This window comes from Engraulis encrasicolus, chromosome 17 (genome assembly GCF_034702125.1).
Source record: "Engraulis encrasicolus isolate BLACKSEA-1 chromosome 17, IST_EnEncr_1.0, whole genome shotgun sequence".
Lineage (NCBI taxonomy): Eukaryota > Metazoa > Chordata > Actinopteri > Clupeiformes > Engraulidae > Engraulis > Engraulis encrasicolus.
Window position 1 is genome coordinate 12,200,657 of NC_085873.1, and position 24,669 is coordinate 12,225,325.

The following is a 24,669-nucleotide window of genomic DNA, read 5'->3' on the forward strand; positions in this document are numbered from 1 at the left end:
AAAAAATACTTTTCACTATTGCTTTTCACTATTTTCAGGTCAGCCAGCACGGTGCTGGTGCCCATTCCTGCACCACTTACCAGTATGAACCACCCACGTTCCTACTGGATTACTTCACTGCATTGTTTCCCAACCTTTTTTCCCCCTTGTGTACCCGTCACAGCCTTTTATTCATGCCATGAGTACCCCCTCATTCATGCCCTACATATATTTCTTTCTAGCCCCATGTGACGGCTCCATACGTTTGTTCATGTTTCCACGTACAGTCGTGGCTCAGTGGTTAGAGCACTGGACTGGCAACCCAAGAGTTCCCGGTTCAATGCCCGACTGGACCACGGCTGAAGTGCCCTTGAGCAAGGCACCTAACCCCCACACTGCTCCCCGGGCGCCGCTCAGCAGGCAGCCCACTGCTACGGACTAGTGGGTGTACTTCAATGTGATTCACTAGTCCAAATGGGATAAAGTGCAGAGAAAGAATTTCCCCTAGGGGACCAAAATTGGCTCCAATTGGCTACTTTTTTTACCCCTGGAGTTTACAGAAGTAACCCTAGTGGCAGAGGCGATTCTAGGGTCAGTTGGGGCCCCAAGTGAAAATGTAAAAGAAAGAACAATCACAACAAATTGTTACTGCTGTAGTCTTTAGCTTCCAGCCTTAGCTGTTGTTAACCATCTACAGGCTTGGGGGCCCCAAGCGCCTGCCTGCCTAGCCTAGTGACAAGAAGTGCTTCTGCCTAAGTACGTGTATGGTTGGGAACCAATGCTTTACCGCATGTGTTCGATGGATGAACACATGTGAACACATCAGTCGATTTGAGATTAGGTCCCAGAACAGGCACTGACAAACATGGGTGCCACAAGGAGGGGAAAGGTGTTACGGATTCAAAGGGCCCAAGCACTGACAGCACAGCACTGACAGGGGCCCTCAAGGGGGCCAAAGATTCGAATCTTTCATGGGGTCCAACGTTTCTGGCGGCTCCCCTGCTCACACAGTTCTCTGTTTGTCTTAAAGGTACACTGTGTAAGATTTTTATTGTTTATTTCCAGAACTCATGCTACCCATTCTCTAATGTTACACTTTTCATTCTAAGTATTCATTATGACTGGGAAAATTGCACTTTTCATGCATGAAAAGGGGAATCTTCTCCATGGTCCGCCATTTTGAATTTCAAAGAAATAGACATTTTTAGCTGCAAAAATGATTGTACTTGGGACATACTAGAAAATGTTAGTTTATTACTAAGTAAACTTTCACGTGAAGATCAAATTTGGCAATAGGCAGCCCAGTTTCAATGAGCAGCATAGTTGCAGTACCTTTTTTGACCATTTCCTGCACAGTGTACCTGTAACGTGCTACTTTTTAAACGTTGATGAGTCACTGAAACAACTTTGGAAACATTATTTGAATCTTAAAGAAAAAAATACTTAACTGCTCCTAGAGGGGAAACCATTATCAGGAGGTCAGTGAGTGAAAGGAGTAGGGATGATGTACATGTATAAGTTAAAAGTACAAGCACTCTTACAATGTTTCTATCTCATTAGTACAACAGCGGAATAAGAAGTGGGCAGAGGCCCTATCTGTTTCTCCACACAGATAAAAGACCTCTCCATCTGTGAGGGCAAGCTGTAGTTTCAATCACTACCTTATTTCTCTGACAACCTTAACACCCACACAGCTCGCGGATGATCCTGTGAAAAACATCTTAATTCTTTAAGACCATCACCACGTTAGTCACCTGTGATAATTTAATCACTTGTTTTGGATCTTACTGTGTTCTGAAAGCATTCAGTTATAGATTATGTTGTCGCTGTTATCTCACATCTTTAACTTGTGTTGATAGATCCTTGATAGATCCCACTGATAACGCACACGCGCGCGCACACACACACACACACACACAGTTTACTTCTTTATTTGGATTGACAGATAGACATTTATCATAGCACAATCCAAATTTTATAGGAGTTTACACAAAACTAAAAGAAACACACACACACACACACACACACACACACACACACACACACACACACACACACACACACACACACACACACACACACACACACACACACACACACACACACACACACACACACACACACACACAGTATCTCCTAAGATAAATATAACTTCTTTAAGCTATGAGTATGCAGGCAGTTCATTAGTCCACTGCATAACCAAATCAGCAAGTAGCCTAATCAAAAATAAACGTTTTCACTTGTTATCAAGTCACGCAAACAATGGAGAAATGCTTTCGTCCATCATGATCCACTAAATGACCATGGAGATGTGTCTTAGATTGTTGACTAAATCGCTGATAGTACTTAGATTTCATGCAAGTCCTCTAAATTACCATGGAGATGTGGCTTAAATTGTTGACTAAAAAACTGATACATAATTTGATTTCATGCATGAAAATTGATTGCATGTGTCCCTGAGTGCATTTATAGAGGGACAAGGGCATGGCAATGCTACTGAATCTACCAGTTGCACAGTATAAAAGTACATAAAGGTTGGAGCAGGCTTCACCCAACATTTTTTTCTTCTTTTAAGGTTGCTGACAAAATATTGTAAAGGTGAAACCTATGCATGGTGCGACCTTTTCTCATTTTTCAGTTTTACAGTATACAAGTAAAAAAGTATGTCAAAGAAAAAGCACTGCATGTCAAAGAATGTTTGGACAATAGGCTACTTCAAATTTGTAGTCAAAATGTGAATGATCACCCAGTGCCCAGGCACAGACTTTGTGCAAATAAATAATGAAAGTTATACACAAAAGTTATATTGTGAAAGTTAGGCTTATGATTAAATAAACCAATTCTATTTGGAAACTAAAACAGTTTTCTCCCTTAATTTGAGAGACTGGGCTGAGTTGAACCTCCACAACTACCTTAACTACCTTGCTAATACTTAATATACTTTTTTGTATGTATGATACCGATGTTTACCCAGCTGTCATCCCAATTATCAAAGGCAATAGGCATGATGGTCCAAGCTTATTTGTTATTTTCATGCACAGATTGGCAAAGCATACTGGAATGAAAAAGGTCTAAAGCCCAAATGAAAGGTGTGAAGGATATGAGAGCGTGTGTTCCCAGCTGGAAGATAACAGATGGCACGGTCTGAAGTAGGATATTACAGGTCGGTTGTGTGTGTGTGTGTGTGTGTGTGTGTGTGTGTGTGTGTGTGTGTGTGTGTGTGTGTGTGTGTGTGTGTGTGTGTGTGTGTGTGTTTGTGTGTGCGTGTGTGTCTGTGTGTGTGTGTGTGTGTGTGTGTGTGTGCGTGCATGCGTGTGCGTGTGCGTGTGCGTCTGTGTGTCTGTGTGTGTGTGTGTGTGTGTGTATGAGTGTGTGTGTGCTTGTGTGTGTGTGTGTGTGTGTGTGTGTGTGTGTGTGTGTGTGTGTGTGTGTGCGCGCGTCTTTGCATAATGCTGCCTAATATATACGAAGTTATGAACAACTCAAAGCTTGCATGTAAAATAGGTTGTGTAGAGTTGATGTGATGGATAATGGGCTGTATTCATGTAACCTCTGAAATTGATACCTCCACTGTTTACATGCAAATGCATCTTATTCATTTACTGTATGTAGGCGGACTCTTGTTCCAGTTCTCCATAACACAATGTAACCTCTCCTCTCAAGCGGCAGAAATATAGTGAATTTTAAAATAAAAATGCATACATTAAGTATTTAGTTAATTATTTAACGTATTATTATTATTATTACCTCTGCCAAAGAGGTTATGTTTTCGACCGCGTTGGTTTGTCTGTCTGTTTGTCTGTCTGTCTGTCTCTCAGCAGGATAACTCAAAAAGTTGTGAACGGATTTTGATACAATTTTGTGGAGTTGTTGGGAATGACAAAAGGAAGAGGTGATTACATTTTGGTGGTGATCTGGCTAACGATCCGGATCCAGGAAATTTTTTTTAGAAGATTCTTCACCATTGCGGGACAGGGCGAATTTTGACATTCCAGTTTCTAAGTCCGCAAAAGCAAGGCAGAAAGACAAAATAAGGGTGTAACACAGTCAAATGTTCTACCAAACAGATTCCTTGGCAGAGGTCTGCAATCTCTCAGTGCATTTCTAGTTATTATCATTATTGGGCCTACACTGTATTTACAAAAAAAAACCACATCTCTGCCCAGTCAATATCAGCTCTCCGACCATAGCCTTGTCCAGGTGAAATAGCGCTTATTTAAAAGGTTGTGTGCAGGGACAGGACAGGGCAGTGTATAGTCTTTGTTTTGAATAGTTTGTATGGTAGGTCACTGGGCCTGCATGGACAGGCTTCCAGGGACAACCATGGCATGTGGGGCTCTTTTTGTTCCACAGAACAAGTACTGTTGCAGTCTAAACGTTGACCAATCCTGGAATTTCTAGAATGGTAGGCTATCACAGTGGCCAATGTCCCTGACAACAAACATACTTTGACAGGTTGATGGGGTGTGGGTAAAATCTACCCGAAGACCACTTACACGGGCTGTATGTTGCTGAGACTGAGGTAGGCCTGGTCACTTATGTGTTAAACCGTTTTTCTTTGCTTCACATATCAGTAAGTTGTATTCTCGCATGTGATCAAATGTCAGTGTTGTTGTCTTTTTCTTTCTTTAAGAATAAGTGTGTTTGTGTGAAGTCTGCTCTATCTGTCTATTAGGCCTAGTCTAGAACAGAAGAAAAGCAGCTAAATTAACGTTGGCGATGTGCGTACCAGTGAGTCACATTGCTCCAGGGACTGCAACCAATACCCTGAAAAATAATAGTTGTAAGTCGCTTTGAATAAATGAAAGCGTCAGCTAAGTGCAATGTAATGTAATGTAATGTAATGAGTCGCGCTTGTAGCGCGCATGCGCATTTATGTTCAGCACGCAAGCTAGCCGCATGGACTGAAACTTCTCCTGTGGTCCACTGTAGCTCGGCTATCTCAGGACATGCAACGACGTAATGTAGCGATTATGCACGTTCATATGCCTTTCCCCTCGACTTGTTGAAAAGGACTGATCTGGTGTGTGTTGTGCGCCTGACTTGTCTTGCGCTTTTGTGCGGGCATGGTGGTTCTAAAAATACCCAGCTCAAAACGCCAAATTTGTCGATGCCATACTCTGGTGTGAGTGTGTATGATTGGCTGAAAGGAACACCGTTCTAGCCTTTGTTGATGAATCCACCACGCGTTTAAGATCGGCGATCTGTAACAACACCGTCGTTACATAATAGCAACAAAGTAAGTAACCAAAAAACACACTGTTACAAAGTTAGCATACGCGGCACTGTGCTGGAGTGTTCCAAACCCCTCTGGATCACTTCCGCATCAGCAATGAATGGATGAATGAATGGATGTAATTAGTCGTGAGGCCAACGTTGTTGGGCTGTAACCACGGCTACTTTAAGAACACAGAGCTTATGTTAAGGTTTTGAAAAAAGAAACCACAGCCTTGCCATACACTGTCAGTGTCAACATTCATAGACTTCTAACAATCTGTGAATTGTAACAAGGTAGGCTGGAGTAGAAAGCTGTTCCAGTGACGGCAACATTTCCTGATCTTTATGGGATATAGCCTACAGTAGTTGTAGTGTTTTTTTTTGTAGTAGCCTAGATCACGTACATTATTAGAATACACTCTGTGTTTATAGGGCTATCTAACATGTCACTCACTGCCTGCCCTTTTGACGTGATTTGATGAGATGTGATGATGTGATAAAAACCACTAATAGGCTACTTTTCACCATAAAGTCAAGCACAGCTGTGTGTGTGTGTGTGTGTGTTTGTGTGTGTGTGTGTGTGTGTGTGTGTGTGTGTGTGTGTGTGTGTGTGTGTGTGTGTGTGTGTGTGTGTGTATGTTTAATATATTGTGAAAGCGTAATGTCTTGTGTATTCTGTATTTATGCGTGCTGCAAACAGCTTCATTTCCTCCAGGATTAATACATTTTACTCTACTCCACTACTCTACCAACAGACTCAAAGATGGCCCAGGACGTTGCCAATGTTGCCAGGAGAGTGAACGAAGCAGTCGAGGAAGGAAAGACTCATTTAGGCAAGTATTTATTGAAATGAAATGAAATTCTAAGTCTTAAGTTTGCGACTTGTTATTGTTCTGGAGTGAGCCGTCATATTCTGGCAGTCTAAACGGTAGCACAAGCAATATTATTTTCAGGAACAATGAGTTATGTTGTACTTTAAGTTGCATTATTTGTTTACATCTCTCTATGTCAAATACCTAATGTCTGCCAGTAGCTGAGCCCATTCTGGAATTTGTTTATTAAACAGGTATTGAAACTCAATTACCCATTTATTGAGCGATGAACAATGTCATAAGAGTTTCTGCATGGGTCTAATACTTTTTATGACTATAATGATTAACCTATGTAGTACTAGCTAAATTGGGCTGTTGTGTCATGCCACACATCTCCTCTTTACAGACATAGACATTAGTAATCAACAGGGGGCACTGTTGCTTCATATCGGTAGGCATACCCATGTCATTTGTGTGTGTGTGTGTGTGTGTGTGTGTGTGTGTGTGTGTGTGTGTGTGTGTGTGTGTGTGTGTGTGTGTGTGTGTGTGTGTGTGTGTGTGTGTGTGTGTGTGTGTGTGTGAAGAGGTTGCACACCAGATCTTCACACTTAAGTGATTAGGTAGGCAGAAGACAGATATAAAATAATTATACTGCAATCAATCTGGGTACCATTCACCTGTTTATCTTTATCAATGATTGGGATATGCATTGACCAATATCGCAGACAAGTGTGCTTGATTAGGATGGAGGTAGCATCAGAGTCTCCTGCTTTGATTTGATGTTTTTTTTTTGTTTTTTGTTTTAAAGGTGAGCTAGTCAGGGTACAGTCCTTCAAGACCACTCAGACCACACACAATTTCTCACTTTTGGCCAATCAGGGGCCCAATGGCAGGAGGGGGCCCAGCCATATCTAGCCTAGTGTGTTAATCCGACCCTGACAACAATGGTACAGTGGGTGGGAGTAATATCCCCGTCTTTGCCTTTTGGTGAGTTTCGCTCACTTCGTAATTCCAAAAAAGTAAAGCAGAACTTTTTGAGCCCACATAGGTACACACACACACACACACACACACACACACACACACACACACACACACACACACACACACACACACACACACACACACACACACACACACACACACACAGGCACCAGCACACCAAGACACACAGATGCATCACCCACTTTCTGTCACACACACACACACACACACACACACACACACACACACACACACACACACACACACACACACACACAGGCAATGACAATCCCAATCACTGCATGACTATCAAAACTATATGAATATGCAGACACACAAGCATGAGCGTGAGCACACACACACACACACACACACACACACACACACACACACACACACACACACACACACACACACACACACACACACACGACTGGACTGCATAAACTAGCCCCCCACAGTGGAACACTCAACCTGCAGCCACTACACCCCCAACCCCTTCCCGATTCTTTTCTCTACTGAACAGTTACACTTCAAAGTGTGAGGTTGTGAGTAGGACTGCACAATATCAGGAAAAAAATCGATACGCGATAACAGCATGCAATACCTCAATAATGATATTTAAACGATATTTAGAAATATAACCGAGTGGTTTACTTGTCACTAATTTGTCGGTCTGTGTGGGGGCGTGGCTTTGGTCATGGTGGGTATCTTGCGCATTTGTTGATATTCAGCTAGTGATTGGACTGCACAGAAATGCTTTCCTTGTTAGCGATATTTCATTCATTTTCGCGATACGCATATCGTCACTCTTGATATCGCGAGTTTGATACATTTTCGATATATTGTGCAGCCCTAGTTGTGAGGCTGTGGCTTGATGCTGAGGGTTGCAGGTGGCTTAATGATAAAACAATTGCAGTGTTTCCCATATATTGAGGAAACTATGGCGGCCCGCCATAGTTTCCGAAAATGTAAAAAAAAAAAAAAAAAAAAAAAATTTTTTTACGATTTCCGTTTTTGTTAAAAACGATTTGAATTACGATTTCCTTCGCATTTTCCTGCTGGAGTAAATACATCCTATAGAGAAAAACACAAGTTCTTGAAAGACAGAGGGATCAAAAGCCTAGTCAAGTTGTTGTAGTTAACTTGGGTTTGGGAGCAATACAAAAAAATCTTCAGGGATGAGTTTACTAACACTCCCCAGGCTTTGTTTCACAGTTGTAATGAGTTAGGTGACAGGCCTTCATTGACAAGGCAGATGAGACATCGGGCTGCATATAGAAATTAATGTGTAATGAATGTGAATATAGACATAAATGTGTAATATATTGTTCAGCCCTTTTAATGGGAGGAATTTTGAAAAACTGGTCCTGTGACCAGCACCCCTCATGTAGAATGTGTACGCCTATGTGTGTGTGGGGAAAAGGCATAGCCTACCCTCTTAGACCCTTTTTGTTTATGCGTTAACAATTTCACAGTAATCTTAAATTCTTATCTCTACTCCTATTTTGTTTTATTATTTTTTTCATTACATAGACCCCTGCATGTGTATTATGTAGCCTTATTTCTCAAAATGTAAATGGCTGAAATGTAGGACTAGGCCTATAGTTTCTCCATGCGCCAATGTCATACTGTACTCATTGTTTTGTCATTTTGCATTTACACTGCGTAAATACACCCCACCCCCCCACCCCACAAAAAAAAAAGGCCCGCGTGAAAAGACCCCCCCCCGGACAAAAAAAATCCCGGCTGCCCCCATAGTTTCCAAAATTTCTGTGGGAAACACTGAATTGTCGTCGCACACTGACCAGAACTTAATGCAGTGCTTTATTAACCTGACCAACAGTTTATCAGGGTCAACCATGATCGCAGCCAGGTGGCATACTTCGGTTTACCTCAATGGAACCCTACTACGTAGTTGAAGAGGCTGAACCAGTGTGTGTGTGTGTTGGTGTTTCCTGTACAGACCTGTCCAACTGCAAGCTGATCAGCTTTCCTGATGGGGTCTTCAAGGTTCTGAGGACGGTCACTGAGAACATCCAGACCATGACGCTGGCCGACAACGAGCTGAAAGCACTGACCAACAAGTTCTTCGCCACGTTTGGGCAGTTAAGAGGTAAGTTATTCAGTTGGAAGTTGTCAAGTCAAGTCAAGTGTGAGGAGCTGAGAGCGCTCATAGCAACAAGTTCTTTGCCACCTTTGTGTATTTAGGAGGTAATTGATGTTGATATTGATGTTGATATTGATATTGATATATAAATGATATATCGTATGTTGAATAAATTATCTCGTGCCATGATCTGATAGTTGAAAGCCCTCGAGTGCAAGTTCTTTACCACTTTGTTCAGTTGAAAGGAAGGTAATTGGGTCAGTTGTAAGTGTACTACTACGTCAAGCATGGATACATTTATGTCTGTGTGTCTACATTATATATAGTATATAGTATAGTATTTAGTAGTGGTTCTCAACCTTTTTTGCCCAAGCGCCCCCCTGGCCTCCTCATAACCTGTCAACCCTCAGTGGGCAGCGAAATGGCAAGACAAGGGATGTATAAGCCTGGATTTGGAAAAGTACCATATGATTTCAAATTTCCAACAGGTCAAGAAAATGTCAAATTCCCAGACATTGTTAGTATTTATCAGCCATTAGATTCACGCCATTTCAGCACCACATGCATGTGAGAAAGAATCTATACAACAACTACTAATTAAATAAATAAATACATGAACAAAAGCGTTCGTGGAAGTCGTTCGCTTTGTGGTTCTTTTTAACATCAAGGCACAAAGCAGTCAGCTTCATTCTAAGTGGGCCAGGCCTCTTGAAAGTACAGGTAAGTGGGCACATATTCAATTACATGTGGAAGTGGAGGGTATGGTATACTGGGATTAAGATAGATCCCCCCTCAAAGAGACCTAAATTGCAGGGCAGGTGGGTAACTGCAAGGCCCCAATTATGTAGAGGTAACTGCCAGTTCCAAATTATGCAGAGGCACCCAGCTAGACCTGTGCTATAACTGCCGTACACACACACACACACACACACACACACACACACACACACACACACACACACACACACACACACACACACACACACACACACACACACACACACACACACACACACACGCATCTCGCTCTGACATCAGATTTGCGTTTTATAACATGTAGGTTTGGCATGGGGAGCATAATTGCCATTGAACAGAAGGTCAAAAAGATTTCTTGTTGTGTTGTCTGATTAGACTGTCTGCACAGAGCTGTATTGCAGCTGAAAGGCCATGCAAACATGCCTCGTCTGTCAAATTTAAAATGTCTTTTAACTTTCATTCATTTGTTTTGTAACATATCCCGCTTTTATTGTTGTCATTCTAAGTACATGACGACATGTCTCGGGCTTTAGTGTGATGTGTTATGTTGCGTCAAGAATACTTGAAATGGGCAACCTCGAACGGGCTGCTTTTTAGAATGTCTGCTGTGTTGCTAAGTCTCGCATAGTCAGCTTCATTGAGTCGTAAGTCGTAATTGTAAGTCGCTTTGGATAAAAGTGTCAGCTAAGTATAATGTAATGTAATTGTCTTTGTCGGCAAAACAGTGATATGTTTGATTTTAGAATGTGATGAAATCACCAACACAGACAGAACTGTCCATCCACAAAACATGGCAATATATCTCGTCTCTCGCCCGTCAACATGTGTTTTCTCTTTACAACTTTGGGTTAAGACATTAGAGTTAGTGTAATTGTCATTTCAGATTTAACTCAGTAAAACACATATACACCGTAAGGTGGGTTTTATCAGACTAGCAATGAGCAAGTCGTGATATATTATTGAAGTCCCCATGCACAGTGTTGTTATCAATGTGATGAAATCCTCTGGACAGAGCTTAACTAGGTGTGCAGGACGATAGCAATATGTCTGATCTACCAGCCTCATTACCTGGTTCCCTGGAGGGGGCTGGACAGCTATTGCAATGACTCTGTTGGTACGGTATTTTGGTCTGTCTTTCCATCCACTGTGTGGTCATTCCCCATCTCTCATTGTTAGGTTTTTAGTGTTTTTCTGTAACAATACAGTCTATGTAGCTCATTAGGTACAGTGGAGTAAATGGTGTAACAGCTATGTAACATCATATTCTTGCGTACTTACACCATGAATTTACTTTTGCTTCTACTGTTGACACCTCTGCACTTATGAGTCATTCTATAATTTAGGGGTAGGGGTCCATGTATATGTCAATTTCACTAACTTTTAACTTCTACTTTGATCTTTTGTACATCGGCACACATTTGGGTAGATGACGGATAGGCAGGAAAAAACATTTTTTTCACAAAACATTGTTTATGAGGGAAAAAAGTATATGTCTGCGTAGTGCAGCAATTAATCTTTCAAAAAATCCAAGTGGTCACAATGTTGGTCTATTCATTGATTATTTATTTACGTTGATAAAGCAATTTGCTGAAAATATGTCCTTTGGTGTGACTTTAAGAAATAAATATATTAAGTAATGTAGAAATGGCTTGATGGAGTTTTATGAACATTGTTACACTCTTCATATTTATTGCAATTTTTTAAAGTCTTAATTTAATGAGAAATTACCATTTAAGTATTTTTTTTCCCATTAGATGTGAGATTATTAGAAACCTTCGAGGAAAAACAGGGATATCTTTCTTTTAAATGTTCAAAATTGTCCGAATTTATACTAACTTTTCAGGGACGATAATTTGTTCTTCCCGAATGTAATATTCAGTGTTTATCAGACATATTTCTTTAGCTCAAACAAATATTTGAGCGTTTAAAACATGTCACACCGTAGGACATTCATGTCACGCTAAAGGACAGAAATGCAAAACTGAGCCAGAAACAAATATATCAACATGATTATTTTGTCTTTTGATCATAATATAATGTTGTAGTCAATATGGATTTCACTTTACACTTATAAGTCTTTGAATCGTCGATTATCAGCCTATTGTAACTCTTAATGACAGCCATGCGGTCATTGAATGTAACCTGCAAAGACTCATACTGAAGTGTGACCTTGGCATGACCATCACACTTTTGTAGGTATGCTATGACTGTCACACCATTGAACCTGTAGTGTGTAGTGGCCAGTGCCTGTTTGGTATCTCAAGCTGGACAGCACATTTATGCTGTATATTGAGCTCTCCACAGCATACTTCATTCATCTATACTCCTCTATATACTCTTTCACTGATCTTTCCTTCACTGTTAGCGTTATATTTTATGGTTTCAAAGCACCATTAATTACATTTTATATCATTTGATAGTATCTAAAATTAACAGCAAATATTCATCAACAATGCATCAAAGTATAAATTCCAAAGGCCAATAAAGGAATAAATAATTTGAATACACAATATTTATCTAGTCAAACAACAAAACAAAAAAAATATGTACTACCAGTTGTTTTAAAAGCTATTTCTCAAATATCTAGTCCATTGGTGTGACCTGCTTGTCCTTTGGTGTGATACTGATACTCCAAAGTGTCACACCATAGGACTTTTACCATCACACCATAGGACTTTTACCATCACACCATAGGACTTTTGAGCTTTTGAGTTAATTTAAAGCCATGTCGTTGCCAACTGAAATATAATTTCACCTGTACTAAGATGCATTTTCATACATCTACATAAGAAAAAAATGTGAAAAATATACACCATTGTCAAAATGTATTTTATGGCTGTCACACCAAAGGACTACAAAACTAATACATCTTGTGGTAGCAAAACATAATTGATTGACTGAAGAACTCTGAGAGAAAAATCTAACATCCACCCTTGCCATTGGCTTCTTAAGGGTCTAAAGTCACAATTTATGTACCGCTGGAGCTTCAACAATAGATAATTATGCACAGAATTAACCAAAAATATGATGTCACACCACAGGACATTATTTTCTGCGACAAAGTTTCATAAGTCCATACGGTCTCAGAAAAACTGGAAAAAAATTAAGCATTGCCACTTGCTAAAATAGACACCTTGAAAAACATGCCAGGGCTGTTTAGACAAATGACTGAGCTTTGATTATTTATTTAAAAATGTTTTAATATGGAGAACCAGGCTTGCCTCAGTCACACCATAGGACAAATGTGACATTTGACTCAAAATTAAGTATACTTATTTAAGCTCTGGATTTATTACACATTACTTTTTCACAACAACGACATTAGTTTAATCATTTAAAGCATTGACAATTTTGAAAGCATGAATTTACTTAATTTTAAGAGCCTGCGACAGCAAAATTTACACGTCACGTCATCTACCCATTTATCTTTTAAATAATACAAAATGTCAAGAAATAGTATATATAACATAAAATAGGAATATTTATTACTGGGGTTTTTTTTCTAACGTTTTCATGCTTTCCGATTTTCCAAATGTCCATATTCCATATGATTCAGTCTTCATATTAACATGTAAAAAACTTTTGTGTGAAATATTTACAAATATTTATTTACAGTAGTTATTATAGTAATTCAAAGATGATAGTCTCTTCTCATTTGCAATCGGGAGGTGGAAGAGTAGCATCCAACTGCAGTTTGCAGAAGTGGGCAGGTCTGGATTTCTGAGTACCCACCCCTCCCATTTTGCATCTCGCCCCTCCTATTTTTCCTATTATGGTAGTCTGTACAGTCCCACACCATCTACTTGGAATCCTGAACTGACGCGCGCTGAGCGCGCATGCTTCTAGAGCGAGACCGATTCTTGCTGCGCTCCTGACCGGTGTGAATGCATGTGTGTGTGTGTGTGTGTGTGTGTGGTTATAGGTCCTGTACGTTGTAACGTGTGCGTGGAGATCACCTGTGCCCTCGGCAGGCACGCACGCCTGTGGGCACCGTTTCCTTCCCGTTCCTTTTTGGTATTTTTCTTGAAGTGTACAGAACTGTTTGTCAGTATAACGCACATTGCTCTCGTATTCAGGCCATGTCCATGCCTGTGTCACTCTAGCCCTATTGGCTTTTGTTTGCTGTGCCAAGTGTATAGGCCTACTAATCACGTGTGTTCTTAAATTGCATGCAGATTTGATATGTCGATATGCCGATTCATAAATGTAGCGGAGTGGAGCTTTTACGATAGGACCCTAATTAATTTAAATAATTACCAATTTCAAACAGATGCCCCACTTTGTTAAATTTCCACTTTCCAATTTCACGAGTGTTGATTTCCATTTACATAGAATAATTTGTCCTTGACCTTACTTTCTCTTTCATAGTAAAGGAGAATGGATTGATCCAATAAGTAACGGTCTCTGCAACTGCTTTAGGTTCCATTGATTTATTAATGATAATGTTAAGCGCTGTTAGACGGTTAAAAAGAAAAGGTTAATCAGTCCCTCCAGGATTTTGCACTGGGATTTTGTGATTTTTGCGGTCAAAATGCCTGATTTTGTGGCGGCATTTTCTAATTTTTTGCAAAGATTTTGCGGCATTTTCTCATTTTTTGCAAAGATTTTGCATCCCTTTCTGGGGTTTTTTGGTAACTGAAAACCACAATCAGTCTAAGCAGGCTTAAGACAAAAGAGAGAGAGATTCAGAAACACACTTCCTATATAATAGAATAATAAAATATTGTCAAAAGCTGTCAGAGCGTCTTATTAGCCAGTGTGTCCAATGTGTAAAAAAAAATCATGGCCGCGACACTTATAAATCTCTGTCGATATTTTAGAACGACTCCGGGGGAAAACGGGACATACTTGTGGGTATAGCCTACCACTAGACCTAATGAAGAGCGTCGCGGGGTACAGTAGCCAGGCTGTATGCAAGCGTTACAATGTCACCTGTTGGAAGACGCGTCTCTCTCTCTCTCTCTCTCTCTCTCTCTCTCTCTCTCTCTCTCTCTCTCTCTCTCTCTCGTGCTCGTATTGCAAGCTGTTGCATATTATTTGCTTGATGCAAAGTTGTGATGGCATACACGCTCTCGTTGACATGGTTGTGTGCATGGTTGCATGGATTCGCAAGACTTTATTGCAATAACACAGTGAAAGCGTGGAAGGGCTGTTCACTTCCTATCTCGGTGTCCTTGACTGAAACAAGTTGCAAAACTTCCGAAACCTTTGCGATCGGCACAACAGATTGTTATCAGAAGGCTTGTGCCTACGCATAGACATAGACCCTTAAATTACAAACATTAGCGAACATTGAAAAAAGATCAGACAACGACCGTCGGGTAGCATGCTCATGAAAGCGACAGGGGAGAGTGGAGAAGTTCCGCAAACATGTAGGCCTAGCCTAACGTAAGATGTTTGCTACTGTGCGACAGTACCGCCACTATTTCATGACTGCATACACTTCTTCGTCATGGATAAATGGGCAACACTAGGCTACTTTTTCCACCCAGGACTGCACTGAAAAGTAGGCTACTGCTGTTAAAAAAAAGGTCATGAGTGTGCAGCACCGACGCCTGCGTGTATGTGTGAGGGAGGGGAGGAGAGACGCGGAACAGCTGAGATGAGGGTCGCGACTTCCGAAATAGCAGGCAATTCTTTTTCAATGTTTCAGTGACATATTAACAAAAATGCTTCGTATTGGTTTTCGTCTCCGGTGGTATTGTAGTCACATTTTTATTTTTTTGACGAAAATATAAATCAATAAACTCCACAGAATGTTGAAATTTTGCGGGAAAAATGCGGCTTTACAGGAATTACGCGGCATCGTGAAATTATGCGGAATATCATTGAATTTGCATGAATCCACGCGATCGCTGAATCGCGAAAAACTGGAGGGACTGGCTAATACTAAATGTGTCAGGGCGTCCGTTTGGAAGCGGACAGATGCACGAAGGATACCAAAGGCTACTGCAATGGCCTGCTCAGAGTCCAGTCCCCAATCCTAAAGAGATTGTGGCGATTACTCAGCATCCAGGCTTTGGGACTTTGAAGAATGTGCTCATGCTTTTCAATGATGGGTAGGCCTAGGCTATGTTTAATTTCGAGCGGATCACACATGGAATAATTCGCCACTGCACAGGCTTTTTATTGCCATACTTTTCTTGTAGCACCCATCTTTCGATTTTTAGAAACTGGCACCAAATATCTGGTCTTCAAACTAAGATACTAAGAAGAGACACTTAATAATAATTCAAATTAGACCCATGCGTTAACAAATACTAGGCCTATATGTAGCTGTCCTTATATTAATTTCCCTCGGGATTAATAAATTATAGCTACTAAACAGGGTCACGTGCTGTTCATCACGCGGTTCACTCAAAGCTCCCCGCTCGTGTTTCCTACACTCACCAAACCATTATAATTTAGTGGAGTAGAGAGAGTGGATCTACGATTTTATTTGTGAAAACTCTGCGTCTTTGCTCTGCACGGTGCAGTGACTTCCAGAGCTATTTTTCTTCCCGTGTAGAAGCTTAGCGCTGAATGACAAGGGGGAGGCACTCGATGTGCTCAGGGGGGAGGAGGAAGATGTGCTCAGGGGGGAGGAGGGAGATGTGATCCAGACCTGCCCCCCCGCCCTGCACACCGCAGTTGAACATATTTGGAGGTGGAATGGGGAAAGCTTGCTCTGACAGAGGGTAAACTTCATTGTTTTCTCCACGGAGGCGGGGGTCAGGGAAGCACAAGGCCACAAGTGAAAGTAGAGGATGGGAGGTACTAGATTGACATTGACATATTGACTTATTGACTATATGTCTTATCTATCACCGTTTGCCGGTATGTCAGATTAAAAATGGGACATGGTAACTGGAGATTAGGTGACAAAACATCTGTTAACAACAGCTATCTGAAACACAGGGTTGTGTTTGAAATTTTATCTCACGCTTTGAAAGTAGGACCCTGTGCTACGGTTTGAAAAAAACTAGCAGTCTGTTGCACTAACTTAGCAAGAATGCTCTGAATTTAGAAATGGATTCAAAGTAGGCTTACTCGTCAGTGTTCCGAGTACTCTTAGGTGTTTCATGTGATCATCCCCTTTTTAATCTGGCACACACTTTTTACAAGGAAATGTGCTGAGGGCAGCATGATAGAAAATAACTAGAGGTGTCACTCTCTTTTTCAAACAAAATTGAGATGTAATGCAAAAAACGTAATCTTGCATCTTAAATCTTTAATCTGTTATGAATGTGATCTTGCCTGATACAGAGTTGGACCTGCAGGGAAACGTCCTGACCAAACTGCCGGACGCGGTTGGGGGCATGGAACACTTGACCAGCATCAACCTGGCCCGCAACAAGCTCCAGAGCTTTCCGGAACGGCTGGTGGACATCCCCACGCTCGAGAGCATCAACCTGGAGGGAAACGAGATCACCGGTAAGCAGCAGACAAAGCCCTACACAAGTCGAATAATAAGGATTTTTGCAGTTAGTTAGACTAACTTACCAAGGCTACTTCCTTCGCCTTAATTATAAATGGGAGGTCACAGGTTTCTGCCCAGCGTGGCGAACTAGCGCAAGATGACCTCGGACGAGTGGGGACAGAGATGGGGAAGTATCAGGAAACGACGTCAAACCCACATCTAAATACCTCTGTGCTGTATACCACTGGTTGAAGCGACCATCAATCGCACCGTTCTTTCCTCACCTACTTACCAGTGGGTTCAATGACAGAACAGGCCTATTTTTGCCTGAAACCCATGCAATTTGGCCATTGAAAACCTACTGTATGAATACATGTATTTAGGTTTTGTTTGTATTTTCGGGCTTTTGGGTCTTCAACAGAACAGTGTGAGAGAGGAGACAGGAAGTGAGTGAGAGAGAGATGGGGAAGTTTGGGAAATAGGAAGAAAGGAAATCCGCACACTGTTACCGATTTATTTGAACACAACGTTTCGACCTCAGGCGGTCTTCGTCAGGTGCCTATACACCTTTCCTTTCTTCCTTTACGCACGTTTGTTTGATCCGCCACCTGTTTTTACTGGATGTGCGCGCATCACATACACTAAGTTTGGGAAATAACCTTGGGCTGGGATCGAACTTGGGTCCCCTTGCTTAACTGCACAGATCATTAGCTGTTTGAGCTATTTCAATTTCCAAAACCTAAAACTATGTGTCTGGTTCTTGATTGGGATTGGCTGATTTGGTGTTCCAGGTGTTATTAAATCGACTGTAAACAAACAGCATGCCAAACAAGGAATTTTATGTCAATTTTCCATGCAGTAGAGTACCTGTCACAATGTACGCAGACCCGCCCATGTGGTGCAATATTGAGAACTGCAAGAGGTGATCCTCTGAACTTCCATGTTGAGGTGGCAGTAGAGACAAACAATGTAAGAAAGCATTAATGAGAGCCCCGGGTATCTAACTCTGACTGATTTTTTATTGTATGACTAAGTATAGCCAGTAAATTAGCGTCTAGGTGAGGAGTGCATTCAAATGGAAAATTAAAAATAAATAAATAAATGAATAGAAAAACAGAACAAAACAAATTGCAGTCATGCTGCCGCAGGACGTTGCTCTCCACACTGACGGGGTGCCGTGGCAACGAGATAATGACTCGGCTCTTGTTGACTGCCCTTTGTCTGGGTGTAAATTAGCGGAAATCAGCATGGCCTAATCAGAAAGCATTGATGTGGTTGAAAAAGCCGGAAACAGACATTAAGATTTTGATCTCGAAGGCCTAAGACAGTGGTCCTCAACAGCGTGTCTACACCCTCCTAGGGGGATTTAGGGAGAGGGAGACAGCTGATACTTTTGTCAGGCCAACCAGAATGGTGCCTGTGTCTGTTCCCGCCCCAGTTACGTTCTGACCCAAAGGGCTTACCTGCAATCCTCCCGCGTTCATACTTGGCTCTGAACTTTTCCGTATGTGACCATATGTTACCTGGACGAACCTGCTTATGTCAACGTTGTCATCATGGTTCACGGAAAAAAATCAAGTATTTTTCGGTTTGCATCGTGAACCAACTTCATGGTCCACGAAAGGAGGGGCACTGGTGTGTGTGTGTGTGTGTGTGTGTGTGTGTGTGTGTGTGTGTGTGTGTGTGTGTGTGTGTGTGTGTGTGTGTGTGTGCGCGCGCGTGTTCTTTTCTTGAATGCCATTCACCAAAAGGCATTAGTACTAATTTTCCTACATTTTCTGCATTTATCAGAGTTTTCATTTGCCAATTTGGGGTAGTTGGATAAAAATGTTTGACAGGTGGTGATTTATGTTCATGGCTGCTTTTATAAAGAAAACCAGCTTGCTGCTTTATCCTACCGCCACCTGTGCAAATGTCATAACACGACGTAAAGACCAATCCCTTCCTCTCCAATGGTTGTCAGACCTCCCCAGGGCCACTGACAGCTTTAGCCGGCCAAGCAACAGTAAATTATTTAGAAGCCTTGCGCTGGGTCTACACTTCATGTGTCGTGTTATGTTAGCTGACTGTACATTCATTTATGTCAAAAATACATTGCGAAGAATGGGCTGGTTTTTACAATGTTTGCTGCTCTGTTGTGTCTGGTGTAGCCATTGCCATTGATTATAGTGGTCTTTGACTAAACATATCCAGTATAGTCTCAGACTTAAAGGTGTAGTGTGTAATATTTTAAGTAGTTTATTTCCCAAATTCATGCTGCACATTCACAAATGTTGCCAGAATACTTACCACCGCCATCGAATTCTAAGTGTTCATTATGACTGGGAAAATTGAACTTCATGAAAAGATCAAATTTGGCAATAGGCAGCAGTTTCAATGAGCAGCATGTCTGCAATACCTACTCTGGCCACAATCCTACTTAACCCTTTAGCTCCCATAACGGCCGTGAACGTCCGACTGGATCTGTACCATAACGGCCGCGGCCGGCCGGAATATTTTCATATGAAAATACAGCTGAACGGCCGTCATCATGCAGTTTTTCCAGCTTTCAAACACTTTAGCTCAATATTACAGACCCTCCTCGATATACTTTCAGTATAAAAACTATATGTTTATATTATATTATTTTTCAGTATTTTAGATTTTATTACGAGATGCGCCGCTTTATGCGATTTGGCAATCTGCCTTCAATTCAAATGACGGCCGTCCGAGATGGGATATGCTACAAACACAACCATTCTGTTTCTACAACCAATATACACTAAATATGAAAACTTCCAACCCTCGTCGATCTATTTTCATGGTCAACAGCACATGTGTATGACTATTTAGGCTATTTTTAGATCATGTTGTTTTATTAGGCTTATGAGATGGTGTTCAACTGTGATCAGTTCTGCCATGGTCCTAAATAGCAAACACAACTGTCCAGCCGATGTCTACACGCTACATATTAAAAATGTAAACCGTCTTCGGTGTGTTTTCAAAGTCAAACCATATGTTGGTATCCAACTATCTTAGTTTCCTGGAACAACTTACAGCGACAGCTCTGCGTAACAGCGCATCGTGAAGGAAGCGCAGCATGGAACAATTGGCTAGCCTACTCATTTTGCGTGTCAGCTTTGGCAAAGCAGTCAAGGACTGTTACTACTCCACGTTGTCCTTCATAAAAATGTGCGCGAAGACGTTGAGTTGAATGCTAACTTCCAATAATAGCCTACCAACGTGGTGTTTGTAGCACTTCAATTCCGGTCAAAGTCGGTGATGCCTGGCGCGTCTTACCTGTGCCAAATTGGGAGGGGAAACTTCCTAGAGCTCCATTCATGTCCTGTCTGCTATCGCGGCCACTTCTACGGTTATCCTTACACGTCTTTGGCATGGTTTAGTTCAAACATTATTAGCTAGTGTAGTCCATCACAGTTATACCGCTTGAAACCGCTTGAAAACAGGACATTTGGGTGAACGACATTTGTTGTCGTCACATGATCATTGTTCAACTTTGACCCTGGATGGATGGATGGATAGACGGAAGGATAGATAGATAGATGGATAGAGAGATCGATAGATAGATAGATAGATAGGCCTAAATATATAGATATATAGATAGATAGGCCTAGATAATATCGGATTGTATCACATTTTTATCATTTAATCCACATCAAAGGCACTCTATGGGAATACTGAACAATTAATTATCCATAAATGATATACCATTTGAAAGTGTGTTTTCTCTACTTTAATATGAAAGTAACTTGTAATTGACACTTTTCATTTCTTTTCAAGTTATTTGACATTATTTAGAATATGACCAAAATGTCATTTTTTCCTTAGAATTCCTGGTAGGATTCCGGCCTATTCAAAAAAAGTTCTGGTAGCTAAAGGGTTAATGCACCTCTAAGGTACGTAATGTTCCCACTATCGCTCTCAAGGGTTCATCAACTTAGTCTTTGTAAGGTCAAGAGGAAGAGCACCTCTGATTAATTCCCTTGTCTCACAGACTTTAATGTCAAAGGACGATATCTTATACAAGGGCTTTCCAAATTTTACCATGACAAGGCCCCCCATATACCGGTACATTCCAGCCAAGGCCCCCCTTACATGGGTTCCCTCATGCCACACTATTTCTGTCTGTGCACCCATTCCACAACCTAGTCTCTTGGTCTGTAAGACAGTGTCCCAGTAGGATATATATAATTATAAAAATAATAGTAGAAATATTCAGAGATGCGATAGATTAATATAATGCAGCACCTCCTCACACACCCCCACTTTGAAAACCACTGTTATACACATTGTGCATAGCATACTGAGATAGCTAAAGAAACATGAGGAAAAAAGCACTTTACATTTAAATGCACCTGCTTGCAGACATCTATCTTTTCTCAAAGCCTACTGGCTGGAATACCAAAAGCCTGGGGCAATTAGACACATGGCAAATAATATTTGCCAAAGTAAGTCATTTTCTGTTTAATCAGAAGCTTCATTCAAGATATATAAGACTGACCTTTTCTGATCCTCTGTATCATATCCCTATCCACATGTGCCATCCAGGTACACACAGTAGACTGCATGTTTACTGAAGGGTTGGTTAGCCATTTTGCACATTTGCCCACTTTTTGGGAAGCTATGAAACAGAGGGTTTCTGATCAAAATTTGACATTTGCTGCTAAACCAAGCATTTTAGCTTTCAGTGCCGTGCATACTGGGCTCTTACCTACCGTACATAGCGACTAATCGACTACAAAAATTAGTCGACAAGAATGTTCATAGTCGACTAATCATTTAATTTAATTCAATGCTTTTTTACTTACTTAACTAATGCTTTCTTACTTTATTGAAACCTAAAATTGCCCAGCACGTATGAATTGGACATTGTATCTCGGATTAAATAAGCTACTATCATGATTTAAAGATCATTGAGAGCTCAGGGACCTAATTTGAAAATGTCTTTCTTATTTTCCCAATTTCCTTGAGGATTTAAGTTCTAGAGTACTTGAAAAAATAATCGTTTGACTAATCGACTATTTGAAAAAAATAGTTGATAGATTAATCAGGAGAAAAATAATCGTTTAGGACAGCCCTACTGTATATTATGGTATAGTCAACAGTTGTCTCTTTGGAGCTTGAAGACATCTTCTGCTGTATCCAAAGAGAAAGAGTTTGCCGTTTAGTTTATCTCATGACAAAGGAGTGACGTGTGAAGATGTGAATTGGAGTGAGAGTAGTTATGGTCACATGTTTTCAGAGATTTCAACGGACTGAAAATTGATTTTAAAACTCCAGGAGCAGAGGTGTTAAAGGTAACAGTTTAAAAAAGAAACAGTTGTGTTCTAACACAGGTAATTGAGTTACCTGAGTAAAAAGTAGATCTGTGTACTTGTCTTACGATCAGCTGACTCTGCACTGGTTGGATCAAGTTTGTGGTTGGTCCTTGTAAGGTGTGTAGCGTTTTTCAGTAACCATACAGTCTATGTATCTCAATGAGTATAATGGAGTAAATGGTGCAACAACTATGTAATATCATGTGCTACTTTTACTTTTGACACCTCTGCTGATATGATGGTTAGGAGAGCTGTTGTGATGAAAACCATCATGTGTGCAGTCGTACGGCGTAATGAACGCCGGCGTAATGATGTCAGTAGCTGCCACCGTGCCTGTGGCACATTTCAAATGAAATGATTGTTGACATAAAACGATTCAAACCACCACCTGTGACTGTGAAGGCAACACTATGGCTCCCCAAAAGGTCAGCTTCATATTACCTTGAGTGACACTACTGATTAAACAGAGAAAATGAAGGTCAAAAACCAATGATTGGGGCCAATTTATTTCCATGAATCCATGTGCAGCCAAAGCGCATCAAAGCAAATTGAGAAAAGCTAAGGGAGAGCGGTAAGGATCAGTGCTCTGACAGCTCAGTGATGCACTTCTTCAATGATGCACCAAATGCGCCTCTTTAAAAAAAACGTGAAAAGCCTTCTTCTAGTTAGATCTTGATGATGCCAATTAGGGCTGTAACGATACACTCAACTCACGATTCGGTTCGCATCACGATTTTTGACCTACAGTTCGATACACCCCACGATTTCTGAAATGTATCTCCATTGAAGTTTGGAAAAACAATCACAACAAATCACAAGGTTGTTTTCTGGACTAATGTGTAATAAAACTTTGAAAGGGCGTATCACGATACTGCCTCCTTGCATCACGATACAGTATCGTGACTGTGTGTATCACGGTTCCTTGGTTCGATACAATATCGTTACAGCCCTAATGCCAATCCATTAGTGTGTCTTACTGTAATGTGGAATGTTTTAAAGTTCCTGGCTATGTTTTAAAGTTCCTGGCTATCGTAATTGCCCATTGCAAACAATAATGTAGGCTTGTTTCAAGTCTTACTCTCACACTGCTGTTTGAATCTAGGGCTTTGATAAAAGAAAACGTGATCTCTATGACATAACTACTATACATCGCATTTATAATCAAGGATTATTGCCAATGCCTTGCGATCACCTCACCTAGCCTCGAGTTTGAAGCATGCTCAATGGCCGAAATGAGTCCGGCTTGTTGGCAGTCTGTCAAGCCCACCTCCACAGCCCCATTCAAATTGAGTTTTCCTTAGCAACAATTGACTTCATACAACCCAGTTTATTTTCAGCGTCTTGCCTTTATGAAAGGGAAGATATGCAACACAACTATTCTATCGGATGTGAATATTTTTCTCAACTTTTGTGTTGTACATTTCTGCACATTAACCTTTGCACTTTTGTGTGTGTGTGAGTGAGATACGGTCTATTCGGAACTAAGAAAATCTTTGCCATCGTGACCCGTGACCACAGAGACACCTGCTACTATAGTTACTGTACATTTCCGTTCACAGTAATGAATAGAATGGAGAACATGTAGAGGCACATGCACAAGCACGCACACACACACACACACACACACACACACACACACACACACACACACACACACACACACACACACACACACACACACACACACACACACACACACACACACACACACACACACACACACACACACACACACACACACACACACCACCGCCACCACTTGGACATCCACATAGAGTACCGTACACTAGCAGTCCTTGAAGCATTAAACAAGGGTCAGATGGGGTCAATATGAGAAAAGCGGAGAGAGGCGAAATTCAGTGTTTCATGCTGACTGGATGGACTGTCAACAGGTTATAGCGGTGATTCAAATAAATTGGGGTCAAAGGATAAAGGGTCAGTGGCAAATAAGGGTCTGTATAGTGTGGGATTTAAAAAGGTTTAAAAAAAATTATATGCTTCCACCAAGTTTTCAGAAGTCTCTTTTTTTGTATCCATGTTAGTTTAGTGGAATTTCAAATAGTGATTCAGGTTTGTTTTTTTGATAAGTAAAGA

General features: G+C 41.0%; 1 protein-coding gene across 2 annotated transcripts in view; it reads left to right on the top strand.

Annotated features, from left to right (window-relative positions):
- The first annotated feature begins 4,851 nt into the window (after window positions 1–4,851).
- Window positions 4,852–24,669, top strand: part of lrrc20 (leucine rich repeat containing 20) — a 29,773-nt gene continuing 9,955 nt past the window's right edge. The window contains exons 1-4 of one of the 2 annotated variants that reach the window (XM_063221148.1): window positions 4,852–4,938; window positions 5,952–6,029; window positions 8,959–9,108; window positions 17,104–17,271. In XM_063221148.1, the coding sequence (XP_063077218.1) occupies window positions 4,929–4,938; window positions 5,952–6,029; window positions 8,959–9,108; window positions 17,104–17,271 (406 nt within the window). In that variant the 5' untranslated portion in view covers window positions 4,852–4,928. Of the gene's footprint in view, window positions 5,219–5,951; window positions 6,030–8,958; window positions 9,109–17,103; window positions 17,272–24,669 lie in introns of both variants that reach the window. The other variant, XM_063221149.1, reaches the window with a different exon arrangement.